Here is a 26,015-nt window from a genome sequence, read left to right as displayed (position 1 = left end):
ATTTTGTTAATATTCCAAATATATGAAGGATTTTTGTAACTTTTTTGTTAATTTGTTTTTAAATATCATGTTCTATTTCCTTAAGAAATAAAAAAAAGTTCAATACAAGTAACAATAAGACAAGATAAGATAAAATTAGAGAAGATAAAAGAGAAAGTAAAAAAGAAAAAAAGAAAAAAAGATTAGAATTGTAATGCTATTGGCAGTGGCGCGGCTAGGGTGTAAGGGGGTCGAAATGTGAAAATTACCCCGGGCCTCTACTTGAGTGGGGCAACCAATGAGTGTCCGAAATTGTATTATTGCTAACTAGAACATAGACATTATATGGACATTGTAGTATTGCTAACTAGAACATAGACATTATATGGACATTGTAGTATTGCTAACTATAACATGGATGTTATATGGACATTCTAGTATTGCTAACTAGGAACATGGACAGTATATGGACATTGTATTATTGCTAACTATAACATGAACGTTATATGGACATTATGGTATCGCTAACTGGAAACATGGACGTTATATGGACATTATGGTATCGCTAACTGGAAACATGGACGTTATATGGACATTATGGTATCGCTAACTGGAAACATGGACGTTATATGGACATTGTATTATTGCTAACTGGAAACATGGACATTATATGGACATTGTAGTATTGCTACATTCATTGCATTTTGAGAGCGAAATTTCCTTTTTTATATTGAAGAGGTATTTTTTAGCTTAAAACCCATATGAATGGGGGTTTAATCTAAAACCCCTTTGCTACGCTCATAGAATTTTGAGTGTGTAATTTCCTTGTTATATTGAAGAGGGGGTTTTATCGTAAATTTCGGAGGGGGTTTTAAAATCAAAATCTTCCTTAGCTGTGCTCTTGGAATTGCGGGATTGTCGTTTGCAGTTTTTGTTTTTTTTTGTTAGTTTTATAGAAGAGGTGGATTTAACTGCAAGATCCCCTGGTAGGTGGTTTTAAACTCAAAACCCCCTTGGCTGTGCTAGTGCAAGTAATGGTTTAGTATTAAAATCTCACATAAAATAAACAAAATCAAAGCAAAAAAATCAGTCACTAAATTCCGATCCCCCTGCGGAAGGGGCGATTTAATTTGGGGGTAGGTGGGTTTGAACCCCAGCCCCCCCCCCCCCCCCTTGGCTAAGCCCATACTGATTATAACAGTATGAGTTCACTCTATGAAGTATATCCGATAGTTTAGGTATGTATATACCGCAACCAGAACACACCATCCATTCCCTCCCATACCCTAATGTTTTTAATATACTTGAATAAATATGTTATTGTTATGTGTAAACATCTTACATAGTGTATACGCAGACTATTTTCATTCTTTATTATTAATATTATTTTATTCCCTTACATTAAAAGTTTAATTATTGTCAAAATATTTTGCTCAAAATGATTTCAAACACGATTTCATTTTACAATCATACAATGTCTAGGTTAAGCATCTTGTTTCCCCTGTTTACTTAGTATTTCTTATCAGAAGAGATACTATCAATATGTTGAAACAAATTTGATTTTGCCTTGTTTTTTTCATAGTCTTGTCTCATTATGAGAATACAAGAATTGTAATGGATGACAATAGTCCTTTAGGATTATAAAGAGGTAGCCTATGTAACTCAGTTCTTTTTTATAGAGGATACAATGGGTTAAACTGTCAGTGTTGTATAAAGAGATGAGACGGGGAAGGTAGGTTTATCTCAGGCACCCCAACTGAGTTGCTTCATCTCTTCATCTGCTTCATCTCTTCATCTGCTCCATCTCTTCATCTGCTTCATCTCTTCATATGCTTCATCTCTTCAATCTTGTAGGATTTTTTTTACAAAAGAGAAATCCATAGAATAATTCCCACAATTCAAATCCGTGTCTGGTCGTGCGGTTTGCGCGCTGGACTGTCGTTTGGATTTATCGACGATCGAAGGTTCAAACCCTGCCTGCTCCCATCCCCCATCGTCCTGCGGGAGGTTTGGACTAGGAAGTAAACTATCTTCAACTCTGAAGGATTATCCGAATTATGTAAAACATTTTACTTCGGGGGCCAATTTTGAGTTTGTGTTTCCACACAAACTGTCTTTTGTAACCTTGTTAGATTTTATTTTTGTATTTGAAGATTATGGTTCAGTGTTTTATGTATAATTGCTACTTTACTTTTAAGTCTTCTATCCTGAAGGCTTTCTAAATTTATTCAGATAATCCGACAACTTGATCCTAATCAGAATACATCAGTTGAAATGGGTGACACTTGTCTATGAGGATCATAACAAAGCTGTCTCAATGATTTGGTTCTTTTTACAGAGAGTTTAGTAAGTGTTTGGATGAGATTTTTAACTGCTCTACCTACACCAGACTGGGAGGGTAAGGTTTTAGCCAACTGCGTTTCAACAGATGAACCACGTGTGCAGGGCCGGTCTAAGTCTAATGCATGGTCAAACTAGGCAGCTACTTAGAGCCTCCGAATGGTAGGGGCCTCGCACATGATTCAAAGATATTTCTTTTTATGCAATAAAATTGCGAAACATGGATCAGGACTCAATAGAAAAACTCTGCGTCTACTAGCCTAGCTTGTGTCTTATCTTATAAAATACAGACGTTACTTAATAAGAAGATGATTACGTCCTACGCGTGTCCCTAAATCTCTATTATGAGTCTAGGTGTACTCACGAATGTCGAGATCTACTTGCTACTTAAGTTAGAAGGTCATTGTTTCTTCCTTTTGGTGAAATGTCCAAACGTTTATTTCTAGTCTGGTGATGAATCGTCCATGAGACACATCCGTGCTATCGGCGCTTGGATTGAGCTGAAAAAATCAGTTAAAGACATCTGTACGAATATGTCTAGGAAGCTTACGGAACGCTAAATGTACGCTACCCATTTCACTTCGACTACAGCCTCCCTGACGTCTGGCATCAACAGACTTCCGCTTAAAAAACAAACAATTCCCTTCTTTATATCTTGAGGCCCACTAGCAGTGCGACCTAAACCGAGTGCACTAGCAACGTACCTTTCATCAGAGTAGTAGAAGGAGACATTGCGTCGACGGTCGAGAACTATTACTAAATATGATGCAAGTTTCAAGAGAGACAACAATTTGTTGCTACCGCATTGGAAATGTGATGCTTATTTCCCTTGGACAACGAGTTTTTTTTTTCCTTTTTTTTTATTTTGGGGTTTGGGGGGCGGGGGGGGGGGGGGGGACAGAAAGAGGACACAGGAGAAAGGAGACAAAAGAACGAGTCAGAGATCTATTTAGCCTTAGTTTATAAAGATTTAAATTTAGAAGGAATAGTTGGAGACATTGTTTGAGTTTTAATACGGGCGACGACAAGACGCTAGTGATAGTCCTCAAACAGACATGTAGTCTTCCTTGTAGACATGTAGTCTTCCTTGTAGACATGTAGTCTTCCTTGTAGACATGTAGTCTTCCTTGTAGACTTGTAATCTTCCTTGACAATAACCACTGTGGTGCTCGAGCGGAGTCGTTAGAAGAGACGATTAGGCCAATAGGGAAGCAAAATGTATCCCCGTTGGTTGCCTTAAGACCAAGTCCAATGAACTGGCAAGGATGGAAGAAAGCCTCAGCATCCACACACCGTTCTTCAAAAGGGCTGTTTTTCTATGGCGGACACCTTTACGGCTGATGTGGTACAGAGAAGCGAACATATGGGAGTTTTACCGGTGCGTTCGGTAATAGGGATTTAATAAGTTACATCTGCTTGGATCTTTCCCAGACAGAAGCTTGTTCGGACAGGTAAATGGTGGCACACTCCGTAGGTCTAGAGTTTCAAACTTCATAGACTTAGCTCTTAAGACAAGCTTCTAGTGATGGGCAAAAGTTAACTAAAAAGCTGCTAACTTTTAGTTTAACTAAAAAAAATTAGTTAAGGCCAAAGTTTAATTTAAAAAAAAAAATTTAGTTAAAATCCTAGTTTAATTATTTTTTTTAGTTACAAACTAAAAGTTTAATTACAAATTTTACAAACTTTTTAACATACATACCAATAAATATTTAGATCAATGTAATTTAGAGAATATATTTACTGAGGAATAGAGAGGACAATAAACTAGAGGGTGCACAGGTCACTAGAAAGCTTTTTGACCTTTACCCTATAATGGGCACTTTTCCCGCCAATTCAAGGTATTTGAAAGGCGAGAAAAATAAACGTGTTCATTATATTTCTAGCCAGTTTCGCTGCTTGATAAATCCTGATAATTCCTTGCTTCTATAGATCTACATTTTGCTGCTTTTCATTAAACACCAGTGTGTTCCTGTATAGCTGCAGGCAAAGAATTTTTCTTTACTATAGATCTAAAAGAAATGTCGACTCTTTTTATTTTAAAACTTTTTACTAGATAGATCTAGAGTTAGAGTCTAGTGACGTCTAGTCTATTACTATTTACTACTATTAGATCTATAGTCATAATAGTCTATATTACATTATTTTAGTCTCTTAGTCTTAAGTAGAGTCTAACTCTTAGTAGTCTTAGTCTTAGATCTAAATGTAAATTTAAAAGTATAAGTCAATAATATAGATCTATTAATTGAAATCTATATTACTTTACTTTATTAGACTAGATCTATTCGTTTAGAGATTCTACTATTCTAGAATTAGAGTCTAGATTAGATCTTGATAGGCCTATATCTAGATTACTTATTAGGCCTATACTAACACCTAAGATGCATAGATGATAGATCTATAATGACTATAATAATAATAATATTCGTCACTATACTAGATCTTCTAATACTAAATTAACTAAATCTAGACTAGATATACATCTACTTCTATTATAATTATTCTTATATCTACTATCTAGATCTATTAGATCTAGTATTATCTTCTAGAGTATATAGATCTAAATACCCATATCTAGATCTACATCTAGTTTTAATCATAATTATTATAATCTAAAATATCTAGATCTTGAGTTACTAAGATATCTACTAGACTCTATCTAGATTTTAGATCTAGTAGTAGTAACTAGTATTTCTTAGATTATTTTTAGATTAAAATATTAATTATTTGATCTAGGTCTAGTGCTAGATCTAATTCTAGATCCAGATTATATTTCTGATCATTTCGTTTGTAGAAGATATTAGTAATTATTAGATCCAGAATATTCTAGAATTTAGTCTAGTTAGTTATAGAGGCAACATGTAGTTTTATCATTACTTCTAAAGGTAACTTATATTAGAACTTAGACAATTACTTCTAATTTCTTTCTATAAATAATAGTATCATTCTAGTCTAATCTAGTGATTCTATTAAGATCTACATCTATCCCATAAAGACATTTAAATATTTTTTCATGTGCACAAATAAATGTTTATTACATTTTGCTAAAGAGATTGATTGTGCTTTATATTTTTCATGTTTGGCTGTTTCGTCCTTAAAAAAGGTCAAAATAGTTAGTAAAAGTTTAACTAAAGTTTCTTAGTTTAGTTTAACTAATTTTTTCAATTTGTGATTAACTAAAAGTTTAATTACTTTTTTTTAGTTCAAACTTAGTTTTAGTTTAACTAAAAAAAATTAGTTTAGTTCCCATCACTACAAGCTTCCATAGGCCTAGAGTTTCAAACTTCATAGACTTAGCTCTTAAGATAAACTTCCATAGGCCTAGAGTTCCGAGAGTCTTATACTCAACTCTTAAGACAAGCTTCCATGGGCCTGAGTTTCAAACTTCGTAGACTTAGCTCTTAAGACAAGCTTCCATAGGCCTGAGTTTCAAACTTCGTAGACTTAGCTCTTAAGACAAGCTTCCATAGGCCTGAGTTTCAAACTTCGTAGACTTAGCTCTTAAAACAAGCTTCCATAGGCCTAGAGTTCCAAGAGTCCTAGACTCAACTCTTAAGACAAGCTTCCATAGGCCTAGAGCTCCAAGAGTCTTAGACTTAACTCTTAAGACGAACTTCCATAGGCCTAGAGTTCCAAGAGTCTTAGACTCAACTCTTAAGACAAACTTCCATTGGCCTAGAGCTCCAAGAGTCTTAGACTTAACTCTTAAGACGAACTTCCATAGGCCTAGAGTTCCAAGAGTCTTAGACTCAACTTTTAAGACAAGCTTCCATAGGCCTAGAGTTCCAAGAGTCTTAGACTCAACTTTTAAGACAGGCCGAAAATTCAAAGAGTCATAGACTCAACTCTTAAGAAAATTTGATGAAGAAGACCATAATAGAATGCATTTTATTATGTGATTGCAAATTCCACGACAAAAGTACTTGAACTAATTAGATTCTGTATTAATTCATCATTGATAGACGTGGTCGTCCTGGGCTCTGTCAACACTACGGGTAACCCCTTCATAATATTTAACTGTACATCATAGCGCCTAGAACCAACATTACGTCTGTTAACAGCGCTATAGACATTAAATTATTATTGTCATTATTATAAGAACCGATCGCAACAAGCCTTTGTCCTTTATAGGTGTGTGTATGTGTTTGCGTGCATGCAAGTAAACGGATAAGCGTGCGAGTATGTGTGTATGTGTGGGATAAATAAATATTACGCTCGGGCATGTCAATTATTTGGCCGCAGTTTAAATATTGATATTAAATTAACACTCGTTTATATATATAGCCTACTGACTGACAGGGATATATATATTAAATACTGTGTCATATTTTTTAAAATCTGTAAATATTTTTTAGTAAGTAGTAATGATGTTGTTTAAAATATTTTTTTAGAAACGCCAATACTGTGCACACGTTTTATTACACACAGACACAGACGAACACTCGCACTATTTTGATCAATCAGGCTCCTAGACTTTTCACCTTCAGTGACATGAAAGGAAATATTTGTCTTTTAGCCAGTTTTCTATGATTCCATCTTGACATTTTAGTATGCCTGCCATGTTCCCATTATTCGTTTCCAGTCTTATGGTGACAACAGCTACACTTGGCCTCTACAACGCTGCCCGGTTCAAATCAGCCACTCAAAGCACCACTTATTTGCCATTTTACGCCAGCCTTGCCGTGGACGGTGACTACGACCCAGATGGAACACATGGACATTGTCAGCACACCCTGCAAGAACTAAAACCGTGGTGGATGGTGGACCTACGTGGTCAGTTCGTTGTGGAGCAAATTAAACTAACGAACAGGTAGATTTAGTCTTTATTTACATTTCAAATGTATCTCTGTCTTAAGATTGATTGAGTCCAGCACTAGACTTTGGGTCTCAGTGGTATGAAGCCTGCAAAGATCTTCGCCATCGGGTTTGTTGATGGTTGGTAAGTCGAGTGGGGGTGTTGTTGAACAAGTTATGAGTCTGCTTACTTGAAATGATATTATTTGTAGTCGCGAGTTCCTCAGCTAAACACACCATCAAACACACCATCAACAGAAGCAACTGAAATAGAACAAATTAATCCGGCCTTTTAGAAATGCTGCATTTATTCAAATTAGAAGGGCACAGTTCAAGTCGTCAGTTGAAGAAAACGTCCTTTCTATGCATCCGTTATTTTATCTCTAACCTATTTCTGTTCTAAGTTTTTATTGTACCGTCGAGTCACTAAGGAAATACACAATTAAACCCAACTTCTAAGCGTCTTAGTATTGAGTCATTACAGTTTCTGTTCAGGGCAATTGGGCCCATGTCCACTCTTCAGTCTTTACTCTTTGTTATACTGATCTCCCTTTATGTATTGTTCTCCCAGCCTTTCTATTCCCTAGTGGGCTGAGGCGTAGGGAGGCGCCCCAAAAAAATTATTGTAGATATTTTAGTTAGTGCATTCTACGGCTATTTGTATTCTATTATTATAAAATACTTATTATTATTAAGTACTTTTTAGTTAGAACCCTATAGTTCTCTGTGATGTTCATGGAAAATGGGGGTGGGTGGGGGCGCCAATAAAGTTTCTCGCCCCGTGTGCACGTGATTGTAGAAATAAGTAGCATTTTATGAACGTAGCTGACATTCGACTGTTCCCTTCATTGTTACTAAACTTGTCCGATATTCAGTATCAGTGTCGACTAACTTCCATTGATTGTTAGGCCTTTCGCCGGTGTTAGTGGATTCTACATTTCATTGAGTGTTACCTCCATTTTGGTTTGTTTGCATTCGACACCGCGGAAGCGCCTAACAATATCCACTCACTCTGTATGTATGTTAAAAAGTAAGTACACGTTATTTCTCCAGCACCCAAACTCTGATAAAGCTGAAATGTTACACAATTATTTATTTTAAATGACGAAACAAGAATGATTTAAAAAAGATTACTGATTTCGTTTGGTATCTTGAACAAGGAAGCGAAATTTTACTTGACTGATGTGGTGATATGAGTTGAATAAGTCCCCTTTATACTTTGTAGATAACAGTTTGAAATTAACAATCTATAACTATAAAACCTTCTATTTTTATAAGCTCATTCCTGGCACAGTGGGTAGTGTATTGGCTTGAGGAGGCCTTAGCGCTCGAGATTGGGTCGTTCAACTTTTTTTTTTATAAATGCATTTGAAAAACGACCACGGTAACATTGACAGGATACCCCTTTCTTTCACCACCACCCCCCCCCCTTTCCCAACTGTTCTAGCTTGATAAATGATATGATCACTGGTTATTGAAAAGCTAAAAGAATTAAATTGCACTAAGCAAAAAACTATTGGTAGAAATATTTCTAATAGCACAGATTTATTGTTATTGGTCTTGATCTGTTACAAATTTAATTAAATGACTTATACAAACTAATTGATGCAAGTTCATGCAACTACACTCAATATAAGCTTTGTTTGTCTGTGTTTAAAATTATTTTTATATTATTCTTGTTTTTCCTTCAAAATATTTTATAGTGTTTAGATACGTTAAGCATGTCAATATGTTACTACTGTTTGCCTTCTTTTACAAAATATGCACATAAAATCAAAGTCATAACAATACTGTTATAAACCTGGTGGTGGCACTTTGAATAAGACAAAATACATTAAAATGATCAAAAACCAACAATAAAACTATAGTAACTGTTGCAGAGTAGCCAAACATATGAAGACTATTCTAATAGTTACTATTAATGGTTTATGAATGATTACATTTCTGTATCTCATGAATTGCTAAATAAATCTCATTGATCTTTTTATGTAAATATCTCATTGATGTAGACAGGATGGTTCCCCTTACATTCCCGCGAGACTCAGTAACTTCGATATTGATGTGTTTGAACAAGATCCAAGCAAACTTGTCAACTTCGCTGACATCTCAGGTCACGTCTGCTACCATCAAACAGCTTCGCCTGGTGCTGGAACTTTTCTCTATAACTGCACGGCACCAATTGTTGGTAGATATGTACGTCTTATTATGAGGTAGGTAGACTTATCTAGTGTGATGGTAAATATTAATGTCTTATGAGGTAGGTAGACTTATCTAGTGTATTGCAGATATATACGTCTAATGATATGGTAGGTAGACTTATCTAGTGTATTGATAGACACATACTTCTTATGATAAGTTGGGTAGACTTATTGTCACGAGTCGAGTCTGTGACCTATTTCGACCAGTTTCTAGAATCGAGTTCAAATCAGTGCAAGTGTCCAGCGTAAACAAGTTAATTTTAGGTATCCAATCAAAGAAAGGGGTTAAGAGAAAAAAAATAGCACACGTCAGCTTCTAGAACAGCGGTTCTCAACCTTTTTTGCTCGGCGACCCCTTATTATAATCCCCCACTCTGCCGCGACCCCCACCCACACAGCAATAGAAGAATAGACAATAACAATCCATATTTTCGATGATCTTAGGCAACCCCAGCAAATCGTCAATCGACCCTGTTCTAGAAGGTCAAAGTTATTAAAATGTACGATGAAGAAAGGTATAAATTAAGGGAAAGTCAGTTAGACGGGGTCCTCGCACAGTAGTAGTTCTTGTAGAGCGATGATCCTCGCTTAGTTATAGCTTAAGTCTGTGATGCCCAAAGTACGGCCCGCGGGCCAGAACCGGCCCGCGATGTGGTTCCATCCGGCCCGGCGAAACGTCGGCACAAGAAGTAGAAAATCCTCCCCCCTTAAAAATTGTTGTAAATGTATCTTTACCTTCGTTAGGGCCCTCACTTTTCTGTGATGAATTAATACATGACCTTTAACGAGTGGGCGATTATGAGTTTATAAAATGGAACTCTGAATGCACCAGGAAAAGTGAATGTATCTTTTTTGTGGAACATGATAATAAGCCAACATATTTGTTTTCTAAAGAAAGTCTTGCTGTTTCAAACAAAAAAAAAAACAACATATACAGTGACATTATAAAACAAATATAAAGGCCTTCTTGGTTTGAGACACGTCTAAAAGGTTGGTTAAACTACACCTAGAGATTGGAAGACCGATGAGAATATTTGCCGAAAAGAGACAAGAAAATAAGTAGCTGGTAAAGGTAGCTAAAATGTTGCTCACATTTTAAGTAGAGAAATGAAACCATTTTAACTTTTAAGACCCGTAAAAAATGATAGACTTTAACAATCTCATTAATTAATGTAAGTACTAGATCCAATAGTTTCAAATAGTTTCAGGTAAATTTTGATTTCATTTTTCATACCTTTTTGTTGATGTGGCCCTCGACAAGCGTTTCGATAGTTGAAATGGCGCTCAGGTCGAATAAGGTTGAGCATCACTGGCTTAAGTCATCTCTTAGTAAAGGTTTAGTTAAGTTTTGTGATATAAGCGGGTCCATTTAATTAAACTTTTATTGGTTGAAGTTGAAGTGAAGTGAAGTTTCATGTATCTTTAAGTTTTATTTAAGAAGTATCAAGTCAAGTTGTTACTGAATTGAGAAGTTATTTTATGTGAAAGTTGAAGAAGTGTTATTAAAGAAGTTTTAAGAAAATACAGAGAGATGTCTCTTTCTTCACTTCATTGAATTATTGGTATTTATAATCCCCGGCAAGTGTGATCGTTACACTTATCTAGTGTAAACTCGTAACTTATTGAAGTGTCCGTCTTGGCTCCACAAGATGTTTGTTTTGAAGCACACACGTAGACACATTTAGAGGAAAAAGCCTCTATAACTTTTAATATCATTTCAACACTTTATTCGACTGAAATTTTATGCATTTTTTTGTTTCAGACTTGCAAGTATAGAACACCTACATGTTTGTGAGATAGAAGTCTTAGTGAGTAATTCCAGCTTTGAAGAGGTCTATTTTAACAGACTAGGGGACACTAAACTGACCAATGAGCCAATCATCACCCTGATCGTCAGCGACTTGAACAACTGCCTCCAGGAATGTCTTCAACGTAGGTCAACTCACTACTGTACGGCCTTCAACTGGGTCACGTCAACAAGATCATGTCAACTGCTCAGTGTCAACCCTTTCCTAGACCTGACAGTAAACCTGACATCCGCTATAGGAACACATTTTTATAGTGAATATGGTTTTACTTTGTAATCAATCTGTTAATAACTGTTTTTTTTTTTTTTTTTGTATCACATTAAAGAATAATTTTGAATGTTTCTTTAAGTTTAAATAAGAACATAAAGAAAATTATTTTTTTAAAAAAAGAAACTTCTCCTTCATAAAACTGATGATAACCAAAATATCTCATTTTAACTATTTCTTCTATTGCTTCATCATTGTAAGAATGTTTATAGCATGACCTCTGCGCAATCAAGTTTTTCTATTAACAGTGCTGCTAATAATTTTACAAGGTCACTTAAACTGGAACTTTATGTCTATTTAAAACGGTACGCAACATTTTCAGAGTTTGCCACAGTTTGTGCATGTATATGTATCTGTCCTAGGGCTTGCTGATAGGGCAGATTTCTTTTTCTTTCTCTTGATTAAGGCCGCTTTGTTTCTTTAGCTCTCGGCGAGGTTCGTACTAGCATGCACAAGTCTGTCTCCATGCTGTCCGGTCTTTAGCTATCTCCTCCCACATACTTTCTTTTATGCCAAAACTAAAATTTAGAACGACTGTATCTGAAAGGACACAGGACTATGATTGTCGGGTCATTTCAAAACTGGGAAAAAAAAACGGCTAAAAGATTGCAATCTTGTGGGGAAAAAATGAAATGAACAACACGAAGATGGATGGCTAACTTATCGTGCGTTTTGAGCTCTGGACTGTCGTTCGGACTTATCGATGGTCCCGGGTTCAAACCCTGTTATATACGTAACTCCTTTTCAAGCTCTAAGGGAAGTCGCCCCCAATCTAGATAAATCGATCTTTTCTGTCTTAGCAAAAGTAATGATCTTTAGTTTTCAAAGTTTAGAAAGAGTGCAATACCATTTTGCGCATTTTTTTAAAAGAATGGGCTGTTAATCACAGAACTATATATTCACGCACATATATGAAATAAATAATGTCCTGTTTAGCTTCCATTGGGACAATGTTTCGAAATCGGGGATTGAAATAATTCACGTCTGTTGATTTTAATCATCTAATGTACATTTAAATACATTGATTACCTAGATCTTTCTAGATAATGCATCTAAAAAATTGCAAAACTATAATGATGAGACTATAATGCTCTTAGTTTCCATCTAAACATTAAATTATATGTTTCATAACAACTTTACTTCTTATATGCACTTAACTACATAGTGATCTCGATTTTAAGGGCTACGCCTCTGCAAGATCTGAGTGTATCTGTAGTGGATGTGGAAGCTGGTAAGGCGGGACTTCGGACAGAGGGATTGGTGAAGAGCCGATGCCTCATCCTGGCCATGGATAAAAGCCTTTCCTTGGTCAAGAGGTCCTATAATAGGGAACTGGACGTTCTCGGACCTTAAGGACATCTGATTCAGGCTACGCCTATGCAGTATCTGAGCGTATCTGTAGTGGACGTGGAAGCTTTTATAATAGAATGAACACAAACATACAAATATGTCGCGACGCTTTCTTTCTTTAATGTATACCAAGAAAAAAAACAACAATCAATTAGACTTGTTCGATTAGCTTTATAGCAGTGGCGTAGCTACCAATGTGCGGGTGGTGCGGGCCGCACAGGGCACCAAGTGGAGAGGGGCACCAAAATTCCCCCAGTGTGTATTAATTTCCTATTTCCATGAGCGTTTCAGTAAAAACGACTAATTGTATGGACACGAACAAACATAAACTACTGTATTTTAAACATGAACTAACGATTTATAAACTAGTTATGTCGCTATTTTGTTTCATCTCCTTGACTATTTCTTCCATACAATGTAAGCTATAGAACAGTTTGAATCAAATTTACTAGATTTATTTTGGACACACGGTACATGTTGTTACTACACTGATCAATGCTCTGTAATATAAAGAAGATAGGCCAACCTTTTTTACTTTATTGTTTAGTCCACTTGTTTAATCTAGATATAGAGTTTACAAATATATTACTAAACTCTAGCTCTAAACAATTGTCTTAGTTTATTCATTTCTTTATGATTCTTTATAGTTTAATTTTGGAAATAATTCTATTATAATATCAATATTTTTAAATAAGCTAACCTTTGTTTTCTAAGAGTTTTTTTTTTTAACTAACTAGTTAATTGTAATACTGTAAAGTAAACAAAAGATGAACAGTGCTCAAAACAGACTAGTCTGGCTGGCGCCTCAAAACCCTTTTAAGCTCAGACGGAGAAATCGGCATCTCTGATTGAATTGGCTGACGGCATGGATCAAAGAGTGACTTGGAGTTAGTAAAATTACTATCAAAATACGATCCACTCTTGAGGGAGCATGTGCTTCGAACTAAGCTTTGTTCCAGACCGAATACATTCTTGTCTCCACAAATACAAAATAAATTTATTACAATATTGGGGGATCACGTTAAAAAACAAATCATACAGCAAGTAAAACAAGCCAAATATTTATATATGATTTTTGACAGTAGGCCTACACCTGACATCTCAAAGTTGGATCAAACTTCCCAAATTTTACGGTACTTTGTCATGGATAATGACGGGGTGCAGGTTTGTGAGTCTTTTATTGACTTCATCGACACAAAGGACAAGCATGCTGCTGGAATCGCTGAGATGATTCTAGAGAAACTGCGTTCAAATGGCTTAGACATAATGGACTGCAGGGGTCAAGGCTATGATAATGCTGCGGTCATGAAAGGTCAAAACTACGGTGTCCAAAAATGTATTCTAGAAGTAAATCCCAAAGCACTATTCATTGCCTGCTTAAACCATTCTCTTAATATAGCAGGAATTCGAGCTGCTGAAGCTGAAGTCAATTCGGTAACATTTTTTGATACACTTTTCTCAACTTCAACACACCGCTGGGATATCCTCATCAATATAACCGGAACTAGCCTTAAACATTTAGTTGAGACCCGCTGGAGCGCCAGAGGAGAAGCCGTCAAGATGGTTAGGAATACATTTTCTAAAATTATAGAAACTCTGGAGACATTAACTAGCAGAGATGAAAATTCATCGACTAGATCTGAAGCAGGTGGATTATTGGTTGCTATTCAGTCTTTTAATTTTCTCACTTATCTTGGATTTTGGGCTCCTGTATTAACTGAAATTAATGATACGCAAGTCTACCTTCAAAAACAAGGATTGTCTATTCAAGACTGCTCACTCAAACTAAAAACATTAGAGACATTTTAAAGTAGTAATCGAGAGGACATCGCTGAAGCCAGCATTACCTTTACCGAAAGCCTGTGCTCAGATCTGAGAATCAGTACAGAACCTCAAAAACGTATTGGCCATAAGAAAAAGATGCCTGGTGAGAAAAGTGACGACTCTGTACTTACACACAAAGAAGAGCTACGAAGGGAAATTTATTCTACCTTGGACAGGATTGTTCAAGAAATAATCATCCGATTCGAGCAACTTCATGATGTAGCAGATAGGTATGAATTTTTGTCGCCTTCCCAGCTATTAAATCCTCAGGTCGAAATCACTCTCGATTTTACTCCTAGCGACATTGATAAAAACGAATCTCTGCTGGATCGAAAGAGGCTTCAATGGTTTGTTAGTTTCATCAGAAGCCTCCGAACTTCCAAAACAAGGACCTGTTGAGCTCTTGAAATTTATAAATAAATATCAGCTAGATGATTCAGTCCCGAATATCGTCCTCATGATTCGCATATTTTTTACTATTGCGGTAAACGTCGCTTTATGCGAGAGAAGTTTTTCCAAACTGAAACTGATCAAGAATTACTTGCGATCAACGATGACAAATTTACGACTCACTAATTTAGCCATTTTGTTCATTGAACAAGAGCTGGTGGAAAAAATTGATTTCGATAAAATTATTGATACTTTTGCCAGCAAGAAAGCTCGTAAAATTCACTTGTAGTATGTTTATGTAAAAGTGATTTTTTTAATTAACAATATTTGATTAATGAATACATATTATTTTGAACAAAAAAGTAAGGTTTTACAATGTTATTATTTAGTTAGCTTTTTTTTTGGGGGGGGGGGGGGGAGCATCAAGATGAGGTCCCGCACCAGGCATCATATACTCTAGCTACGCCACTGCTTTATAGTCACGTTTATTTGATTTGTTCTCGAACTAATTAATATCTAGCTTCATCAATATTCTGTAAAGAAATGTCAAATAAAAGGATATCTTTATGCCATGCATGCACTAGATGTTTGTTGTAATATTGAATAAACAGAGATTAAGAAGGAGTTGTATTTGTTTCATTCGCTAGAGTCTCTCATTCATAAACATTTCATAACGCTATTCAGTTGGTTTTTTTTTATATTTGTAATGGTCAGTCAATACTATTGTTTCTTTAAAATATTCAGTGCCTAATGCTGTTCATTCAAAATGTTCAGTACCCTATATTGTTTCTAAAAATGTTCAGTACCCTATATTGTTTCTAAAAATGTTCAGTACCCTATATTGTTTCTAAAAATGTTCAGTACCCTATATTGTTTCTAAAAATGTTCAGTACCCTATATTCTTTCTAAAAATGTTCAGTACCCTATATTGTTTCTAAAAATGTTCAGTACCCTATATTCTTTCTAAAAATGTTCAGTACCCTATATTGTTTCTAAAAATATTCAGTACCCTATGTTGTTTCTAAAAATGTTCAGTACCCTATGTTGTTTCTAAAAATGTTCAGTACCCTATGTTGTTTCTAAAAATGTTCAGTACCCTATGTTGTTTCTAAAAATGTTCAGTACCCTATATTGTTTCTAAAAATGTTCAGTACCCTATATTGTTTCTAAAAATGTTCAGTACCCTATATTGTTTCTAAAAATGTTCAGTACCCTATGTTGTTTCTTAAAATGATCAGTACTTGATATTATTTATTTAAAATGCTCAGTACTTATTAGTACTTAATGCTATTTTATTAAAACGCTCAGTACTTGATGTTATTTCTTTAAACTATAAAGTACTTAACGTTGTTTCATTAAAATGTTCAGCACATTGTGTTTGTATGTTAATGCATCACGTATTACTTCATGTAATGGTAAGTCCAAGCTTTGGTTCATATATTTAGAAAGATTATACAAAAAATCACCCCGTCTTTCTCTCGTTTGGGTACACAGTTTGTACACGTTATATCTCCAATTCGCATTCTCGGACCAAGTTGAAACCTTGTACAACTATTCATTCTCGAATACAATACATTAATCAATCAAAAAAAATTAACAAAATATATAATCAATTATTAGTAATCAATTAATTATGTTTGATATAGAATAAAAAGAAATAAATCTTGCACTATTGAGAGAAATGGCTTTAATAGTGCAGCTTTTACTTTGTATAAGATTTGTTTTGTTTTAGAGTATTTCTGTGTGACTTTGTTTTGTGTATTTAATTACCACTTTCAGTAAGCTCTTCTAAAAAAAAAAACACAAAAAAAAAAAACACAAAAAAAAAAACAAAAAAAAAAACAAAAAAAAAAAAAAAAACACACACACAAAACACAAGCAACTTTCCAGTCTTAATTAGTCCCCCCTCCTTGGAACAAATGCTCGATATTGCCGCGTCTTGGGTTACAATTACATCCCAGAGTTCATTCCTTCATCTATCACAGGGGTTCTCAACCTGTGGATCGCGACCCCCTCGAGGGTCGATTGACGATTCGCCAGGGGTCGCCTAAGACCATCGAAAATAAGGATTGTTATTGTCTATTCTTCTATTGCTGTATGTGTGTGTGTGGGGGGGGGGGGGGTCGCGGAAGAGGGGGATTGTAAAAAGGGATCGCCCAGCATTAAAGGTTGAGAACCGCTGACTCTCAGGTTTCATTGTTCTCGTGTAGTTAACACCATGTCTCCTGGAGCTGCTTATAGGAAAGGATCTTTAGGTTTTTTGTTTAGTTTATTTTCATTGTAATACACAAAGTTCGTGTGTGTGTGTTTTGTGTTAGAGAAAACTGCATGAGCTGCAGCTACAAGTATTTCCCAATTCTCTATTTGTTTTAGCTACATTACTTTTATATCTAGATTCCATTGTTGACGTGTATGGGAAAAAAAGAAATAACAGCTAACCCAGACTATGTAATCTAAACAATCTCATTAGCGTCATAGAAAATCAATATATTGAACATAATGAAAATCTATTCAAACTTACAAAACGTTTTATCAACGTCATTGTAGATTTTCAGTATGGTTGCATATTCATAAATAGCAGGCCTTATTTTTTGTGCATCAGGTTTAAAATATAGGAAGGTATATATAAGATAATAATAATAATGATAATAATAATAAAGCCTGCCTTCGAGCCAGAAGATTAATGAGGAATGCAGTATTTGCAGCAGCTACGCAGCCCCAGCTGTGACCAAAATAATTTGCCACATCCAGCGCAGGCATAACAACCTAATATATCATCAGAACATTAAAAGAAGACATTAAAGTCATAGCTCCGTCGATAACAATTACTGAATATGTTTCAGTTGATACAAAAAGTTTCAAGGGTGACAACAATTTTTGTTACGTTAGGATTATCTCCCTTAGTCAAAAAAAAAGGACAAATAACGAAAGAAAGTAGGGACAGTAAACAAAGGGCAGAGTAAGAGTTAGAGATCTGATTAAGCCCCTTGTTTCTTAGGATCTAAATTTAGATGGAATAGTCCGAAGCAATGAGTTAAAGCGACGCCCCAAAATGCTAGTGATAGTCCTCAGATAGATCTGTGAACTTCTTTGACAATAACTGGATCTTCGCCATTTAGTTCAGTTTTAGAATTCCAGGACACTTCTTCTTCTTAAACTGTCAGGTAGTGTTGAGCCTTCGGCTCTTGGAACTCTAGGCCAGCAAAATTGAACAAGAGCTCCCTCTCACCGGCCTGTATGAAATCAGTGTACACTGTTTTGTCTGGCGGGTGGGTCAGATTCGCGGCAAGAGGCCGCGTATATATCTACTAAGACCCCCGCCATTTTTCTTTTCTATACCAGGCTAACCGTGCGAGACACGCCATTTATTATGTAACGGCCCTAACAGCGCCTGGATTGTGACAAGGTTGTGGGAGCTTTTTTACAACTCCGCGCAGTGCAATGAGGATGCTCTCGCACCCCCTTAGGCACCCCCACGGGAGTCTTGTTTTGCTACCCTTTAGCCTAATCGTTTCCTCTTGCGATCGTTTCCACCCGGGCGCCATTATGAGGCAGGGTAGCATGCCCGGAAATTCCAGGACACAAGTTCTTCAACAAAACTTTGCTGGATATTGAGTCAGCATTTGTATAGGTTGTAGCCCTAGGCTCTTTCAAAACTACCCGGAACTCCTGTGCAATACATACATTAAGTCGTTATAATTGTAGAAATTAATAAATTATTATTCTCTGACACTGCCAGGGTCGAACTGAGGAATTCTCTAGTGATCTGGCGGTTCTGCAGCAGTACTGCCCTAACAGGTAAGTTGAGGTATTGAGCATCTTCTTAGAGATGTTAAGGGTCCTTATCTTCTTATCTTATATGATACAGACGTTACGTCCTACGCGTCATGCATTTAGTCATGCATATTAACCAATGACCTAAATTCTGCTATGTCACTGGTTTTTCCTGTCTAGCTCAGGCAACCCATTCCATGCTCTAATAGCGCTAGGGAGGCAAGAGCATTTGTATAGATTTGTCCTAGCATATGGAATGTGTTTGCTAGGACAGTTGTCAATAAATACTCCCTCGGTTGATATAACAACATGACATAGGCCTATTATTATTTTCGATAACTTCCATAGTCGCTTAATCTTTTAACTTAGGTTTTAATAATTTTTTTCCTTTTCATTTATTTTTTTCCCTTCTATTGTGAGCTGCTGGTACCGTGTGTGTTGTGAGGGAGAGAGAGAGAGAGAGGTAGAGAGAGAGGTAGAGAACGACGGGTGTTAAATAAATATTGCGTTCATACCAGTTCAGGACCAATTATTTGTCCGCAGTTGCAGTTTCGACATCTAAATAACACTCAACGCAAAAGAAAGTAAATATCTTAACTTATTACCACAGCTTTCAAAAAGGGTGTCCCGGGTTCGAATCCTGTACACCCAGCTCAAATGAGTACTTGACCATTGTTGGGTAAAAGTAAAGGCGGTTGATCGTTGTGCCGGCCACATGAAACCCTCGTTAACAGTGGACCACAGAAACAGATGACATTTACATCCTCTGCTTCACTTATTACTTACAGAGGTTTTTTTAAAGAAGATAATTACATCCTACGCATTTACTCGCGCCAATCTAGGTTTGCATTTTTTTAAAATACAGAGTTCAAGTCTGTTCAGTCATTTGTTTACTGCTTGCTATAAGGAAGTCAACTCTAACATCACTAGTGAAGAAAGAGCACGTGTAAGAATTTGTCCTATTCGTATAGAATAATATGACTCTATATACATTTGTGTAAAATGCTTTAATTTTAATGTGTTTTTTTTTTTTTTTTTTAGTATGTCCTTAGAACGCTATTATAAAATTTTGAGAATCGCTGATACTGTTTACACTCACAAGCACGACCACACATACTGTGTTGATCGACCAGGTTCCTGGCACCTTCCCCCTCCAGTGAGTTCAAATGGTGTTTTTTTTTCTTTTTATCCAAACCAGTGTTCCATCTCCACTCGTTATTTTAGCATGCCTGCCATGTTCACATTGGTCGTGTATAATCTTATGGTGACAGCAGCCACACTTGGACTCTACAACGCTGCCCGGTTCAAGTCAGCCACACAGAGTACGTCTTGGCTGCCATTTTACGCCAGCCTCGCTGTGGACGGTGACTCCGACCCAGATGCAACGCATGGACATTGTCAGCACACCCAGCAAGAACTAAGACCGTGGTGGATGGTGGACCTACGTGGTCAGTTCGTTGTGGAGCAAATCAAAATAACCAACAGGTAGTGTTAGTCTTTATTTACATTTTAAATTTATCTCTGTCTTAAGATTGATTGAGTCGAGCACTTGACTTATTTCATTTACTTGAATTATTTATTTGATTGACTTAATTGATCTACTTGACTTACTTGACTTATCTGACTTACGTGATCTACTTGACTTACCTTGATTTATTAGCGGGCCCCGAAAGGGGAAAAGACGCTATTAGTTTTGTGCGAAATGTCTGTCCGTCTGTCCGTCTGACCGTCTGTCCGTCTGTCCGTCCGTCCCGTTTAGATCTCGTAAACTAGAAAAGATATTGAAAATCCGACATCACAATATTTTAGACCAATCAAAGTTCTGATGCAACGGCTACTTTTTTTTTTTTTCTTAAAGCGAAATATCTAATTTTTAAAATCAGTTATGCAAGCAGTTTTTTAAAGAGAAAAAGCTAATTAGTATGCATTATAAGTTAGACCTAATTTAAAATGAATAGTAATCTTATAAACTCCATTTTTCTGAACATCTTTTTATATTGCGGAATTTTTTTTTTTATATTTTTTTTTTGAGGATTCGAATAAGAGATTGAGCCTTTTCAAAACAAATAGATGAATTATAAGACATCAGTTAGGCCAGGGGAGGCGCGGTGGCTGAGCGGTAAAGCGCTTGGCTTCCGAACCGGGGGTCCCGGGTTCGAATCCTGATGAAGACTGGGATTTTCAACTTTGGAATCTTTGGGCGCCTCTGAGTCCACTCAGCTCTAATGGGTACCTGACATTAGTTGGGGAAAAGTATAGGCGGTTGGTCGTTGTGCTGGCTACATGACACCCTCGCTAACCGTAGGCCACAAAAACAGATGAACTTTACATCTGCCCTATAGACCACAAGGTCTAAAAGGGGAACTAGTTAGGCCAGGTTCACATCTAACTTTACATTCACTTACACCTATGCTTCGATCTGCGGGACCGTTGGGGCACTACACAAGATCTTTTAACTTTCTTTCTCCATTCTTATCTTTCATTTGTCTTTGATATAATTTTATTTGGATGTTCTTTCTGAAAATATTGAAGGCTGCCTGCGTGGACCTCTTCGGGGGCCGATTTTGAGTTTGTGTTTCCACACAAACTGTCTTTTGTAACCTTGTTTAACTTAATTTTGTTGGGTACCAGTGGTGTAGGGCCGGCCCTTAAAGTTGCAGCGTCCTATGCGAAACGGATTGCGCGGGGCCCAGTCTGTGTTGGGATCAGGATAATAAGTGAAAATTAAGATTTTGTATTGGAATATAAATTCGTCTTTGCATTTTATTCAATTCTTTACTACGTAGCAGAAGACAATCAGCGGCATAGGCCTGCGACATCGCCTCGGTAGAACCGACAAAATATATTATGCTTAGTGCAATAATGAAACTTGTGAATTAGCTTTTAGGTAGTACTCGACTTCTTTGTCTTGTAAAACGTAATAAGGCTTGTCTTCGAGTCCGAAGATTAGTGAGAAAACAGTATTTGCCTTGGCTACCCAGCCCTAGCTGTGACCTACATCTTTTGCCACATCCAGCGCAGACATAACACTTGTCCACCGGTGTTCGATTAAGACTTTTGTTTTCGCATTCTACATCTGCCCTCGGCAGCGGATTTTCTTTTGTTGTCATATGTGTATCCTGCGGCCTTTGTAAGTGGCCTCCAGCTGTCTCGTTCTGAAGCCGCCTGCAGCCGGTTTATGTTAGTTAAAGCAAGTTGGCGCCTACACTGTTCTTTAAAGCGTTTCCGTGGGGTACCTCTGTTACGTCGACCACTTTTCAGCTCACCAAAAGCCGTCTTGTAAAAACACACTTAAGCATTATTATAAAGAAGCTGTCTGGTTGTGTAGTATGCACTCTGGGGCTGTCCCCCTCCGTGGCCCCGGGTTCGGACCCAGCCCGCTGTCTTAATTTCTCAAAAAAATTTTACAATCTACGCACAAGGAAAAAAAAAACATACTAAATATTTGAACAAAAATAAAATTAAATTTAAAACAAGGTTACAAAGAGAGTCTGTGTGGAAAAAAAAACTTAAAATCGGCCACGAAGTGGTTAACCCAGGAAGGTTAAAAGGCAAGTTTCAAAATTTTCAGAAACGATATCATAAAGAAAATCTAAAAAAAAAAAAAAAAAAATGACATAGAAGAATGGAGAAAGAAGGTTGACAGATCCTGTGCGGTGCCCCAACGGTCCAGCCAGACCAAGGGATTTGTGAAATTGAAGATGAAGCTAGATGTGAGCCTGGCCTAACTGATTTCATATAATGATTATCAAATTGATACAATTGTATTTTTAAGAAAAAACTAATCATTTTTTAAGGCTCAATCACATATTCAAAGTCTCAAGAAAAAAACTAAACATTTCAGAAAATAAAAAAAAGTAGCCGTTGCATCAGAACTTTGAATCTTTTCTGGTTTACTAGATCTAAACGGAACATTCCACACAAAACTAATAACGTCTTTTCCCCTTTCGGAGGCCGCTAAAAATCAAAATTAAAACATAGTGAGATATGCAAAACATCCGAATAGACCAAGACGATTCTAATTACTTTTTATTAATAAAAAAAAAGGTAATGAATGATTACAAATCTGATGAAATAAATTCAAAATAAATTTCATTGATAATTTTTACAAAATTTTTATCCACCCACTCTGTCTGTCTGTCTGGTAAAAAGTTTATAAACGTTATTTCTCACACACCCAATGTCAGATCAAGCTGAAATTTCGCACAATTATTTCATTTACCTGACAAAACAAGAATGAATTTTTAAAAAAAATGACCAATTAGTTAATTAACTATTGGTAATCAATTATTTTGTTAGGTATCCAGCAAAACAAAGAAATCGTTCTTGACAGGTGTGGTGGTATAAGTTGAATTAGTCTCCTTGTGCAGGCTTGAGCCCTGAGTGAAGAAGTTGTTTTTCAAACAGCAATCACGGTAACATTAATCCCAGATACCCCTTCTGAACTGGGCTATAGAGCATTGAGAAATCTAAAGCATGATATTGCAATCGGTAAAAAATATTGCCCCCTTTTCCCAGCTGTTAGTGTTGATTTTGAAGAGCTTCATGTCGCATATACAATTTGTAAAAATATTTCTAATGACAAAAATGTATTATTCTGAGTCTTGAAATATTTCTTCAAATTTTATTCCATGACTGATTCCAACTAATTGATAAAATGTACACCCAATATCACTTTTTTTTTTTTTTTTTTTTTTTTTTAAAGTGTTTTTACAAGTTGTTCTTGTTGTCATTGATGTAGACAGGATGGCCCGTCTATCGTTCCATTGAGACTCAGTAACTTCGATATTGATGTATTTGAGCAAGATCCAAGCAAACTTGCCAACTTTGTTGACATCTCAGGTCAAGTCTGCTACCATCAAACAGCTTCGCCTGGTGCTGGAACGTTTCTCTATAACTGCACGTCACCAATTGTTGGTAGATATGTACGCCTTATTATGAGGTAGGTAGACTTATCTAGTGTGAATTGTAGAGAGATTAGTATGTCTTGTTATGAGGTAGGTAGACTTATCTAGTGTGATGGTAGATATGTGCGCCTTATTATGAGGTAGGTAGACTTATCTAGTGTGATGGTAGATATTAATGTCTTGTTATGAGGTAGGTAGACTTATCTAGTGTGATGGTAGATATTAATGTCTTGTTATGAGGTAGGTAGACTTATCTAGTGTGATGGTAGATATTAATGTCTTGTTATGAGGTAGGTAGACTTATCTAGAGTGATGGTAGATATTAATGTCTTGTTATGAGGTAGGTAGATTTATCTAGTGTGATGGTAAATATTAATGCTTTGTTATGAGGTAGGTAGATTTATCTAGTGTGATGGTAAATATTAATGTCTTATGAGGTAGGTAGACTTATCTAGTGTGTCGGTAGATAAGCACGTCTTGTTTTGAGGACAGCGATGTCCTTGCGAACGACGGTAAGGACAAAATAGAGGGACTTCTTATGGTCCGACAGTTACGCTGGGCAGGGCACGTCTCCCGTATGGGGGACGAACGTATGCCAAAGGCAGTCTTTTTTGGTGAGCTGAAATGTGGTCGACGTATCAGAGGTGCCCAACGGAAACGCTATCCAGTTACATTTTTTCCAAACTGTAAGCGTCGTTTTTGAAGAGCTTTATGTCACATATGCATACATCATTTTACCTTAATAGTGGACGACCAGCGGCTCTCCTGCCATCTGTTGGATCGCCTTACAGGATGTCTTGTCGATCATGTGGCCTTCTACGAACGTGACCAAGCCAGCCTAGGCGTCTCCTGCTGATAACAGCGCAGATGTCCTGGCACCCTGCTCTTCGTAGCACTTTCAGTGTTGAATAGTGCGCATGCGCGTAGAACATTTAAAAACTAAAGTGTTAGAAAAAAACAACAACTTAAGTTGGTTCAAAATATCCTGCATTTACACATGAGTAGGAGAGGGAAACCTTTTTTTTTTTTTTATCTATTTAAAGACCCGCCATTGCAATGATTTTTTAAGACCATTATATATCCAAACAATCCACTCTAAACGAAATAACACTTTTATACCCAAAAGGAAATCCATGATTAGTCCCGACTTCTACGCCTTCACTTCACTTCCTATTGGCGGAGATAAAATTGTGACTGTTTATAATCGTAGTTCATATTATTATAAGATATTCATACTGAAAATAATAAAATTCGTTTTTACCTGCCTGAGTGGACAGCTTCGGTGGGCCGATTTTGAGTTTATTTTTACCACACAAACTTTCGTTGTAACCTTGTTTGATTTTGTTTCAGACTTGCAAGTATAGAACACCTACATGTTTGTGAGATAGAAGTCTTAGTGAGTAATTCCAGCTTTGAAGAGGTCTATTTTAACAGACTAGGGGACACTAAACTGACCAATGAGCCAATCATCACCCTGATCGTCAGCGACTTGAACAACTGTCTCCAGGAATGTCTTCAACGTAGGTCAACTCACTACTGTACGGCCTTCAACTGGGTCACGTCAACAAGATCATGTCAACTGCTCAGTGTCAACCCTTTCCTAGACCTGACAGTAAACTTGACATCCGCTATAGGAACACATTTTTATAGTGAATATGGTTTTACTTTGTAATCAATCTGTTAATAACTGTTGTTTTTTTTTTGTATCACATTAAAGAATAATTTTGAATGTTTCTTTAAGTTTAAATAAGAACATAAAGAAAATTATTTTTTTAAAAAAAGAAACTTCTCCTTCATAAAACTGATGATAACCAAAATATCTCATTTTAACTATTTCTTCTATTGCTTCATCATTGTAAGAATGTTTATAGCATGACCTCTGCGCAATCAAGTTTTTCTATTAACAGTGCTGCTAATAATTTTACAAGGTCACTTAAACTGGAACTTTATGTCTATTTAAAACGGTACGCAACATTTTCAGAGTTTGCCACAGTTTGTGCATGTATATGTATCTGTCCTAGGGCTTGCTGATAGGGCAGATTTCTTTTTCTTTCTCTTGATTAAGGCCGCTTTGTTTCTTTAGCTCTCGGCGAGGTTCGTACTAGCATGCACAAGTCTGTCTCCATGCTGTCCGGTCTTTAGCTATCTCCTCCCAGATACTTTCTTTTATGCCAAAACTAAAATTTAGAACGACTGTATCTGAAAGGACACAGGACTATGATTGTCGGGTCATTTCAAAACTGGGGAAAAAAAACGGCTAAAAGATTGCAATCTTGTGGGGGAAAAATGAAATGAACAACACGAAGATGGATGGCTAACTTATCGTGCGTTTTGAGCTCTGGACTGTCGTTCGGACTTATCGATGGTCCCGGGTTCAAACCCTGTTA

At 36.5% G+C, this 26,015-nt stretch overlaps 2 protein-coding genes across 2 annotated transcripts; both read left to right on the top strand.

Annotated features, from left to right (window-relative positions):
* The first annotated feature begins 6,742 nt into the window (after nucleotides 1–6,742).
* LOC129927151 (fucolectin-1-like) lies at nucleotides 6,743–11,392 on the top strand. Its single transcript, XM_056034394.1, has 3 exons — nucleotides 6,743–7,126; nucleotides 9,120–9,320; nucleotides 11,071–11,392. The coding sequence occupies exons 1-3, from the start codon at nucleotides 6,867–6,869 to the stop codon at nucleotides 11,390–11,392; spliced, it is 783 nt and encodes a 260-aa protein (XP_055890369.1). The 5' UTR covers nucleotides 6,743–6,866.
* Nucleotides 11,393–19,946: 8,554 nt separating this feature from the next.
* Nucleotides 19,947–25,300, top strand: LOC129927150 (fucolectin-1-like). Its single transcript, XM_056034393.1, has 3 exons — nucleotides 19,947–20,206; nucleotides 23,463–23,663; nucleotides 24,979–25,300. Exons 1-3 carry the CDS (start codon nucleotides 19,947–19,949, stop codon nucleotides 25,298–25,300), a joined length of 783 nt encoding a protein of 260 aa, XP_055890368.1.
* Nucleotides 25,301–26,015: the final 715 nt, after the last annotated feature.

The sequence above is a fragment of the Biomphalaria glabrata genome, chromosome 7 (assembly GCF_947242115.1).
Source record: "Biomphalaria glabrata chromosome 7, xgBioGlab47.1, whole genome shotgun sequence".
NCBI lineage: Eukaryota > Metazoa > Mollusca > Gastropoda > Planorbidae > Biomphalaria > Biomphalaria glabrata.
The sequence above is the reverse complement of the archived record's forward strand: the minus strand, read 5'-3'. Positions and strand labels throughout refer to the sequence as shown.

Coding starts and splice junctions, on each gene's coding strand:
- LOC129927151 (XM_056034394.1), top strand. CDS start 6,867: ATGCCTGCCATGTTCCCATTATTCGTTTCCAGTCTTATGGTGACAACA. Junction 7,127..9,119: donor CAAATTAAACTAACGAACAG/GTAGATTTAGTC, acceptor TCATTGATGTAG/ACAGGATGGTTCCCCTTACA. Junction 9,321..11,070: donor TATGTACGTCTTATTATGAG/GTAGGTAGACTT, acceptor TTTTTGTTTCAG/ACTTGCAAGTATAGAACACC.
- LOC129927150 (XM_056034393.1), top strand. CDS start 19,947: ATGCCTGCCATGTTCACATTGGTCGTGTATAATCTTATGGTGACAGCA. Junction 20,207..23,462: donor CAAATCAAAATAACCAACAG/GTAGTGTTAGTC, acceptor TCATTGATGTAG/ACAGGATGGCCCGTCTATCG. Junction 23,664..24,978: donor TATGTACGCCTTATTATGAG/GTAGGTAGACTT, acceptor ATTTTGTTTCAG/ACTTGCAAGTATAGAACACC.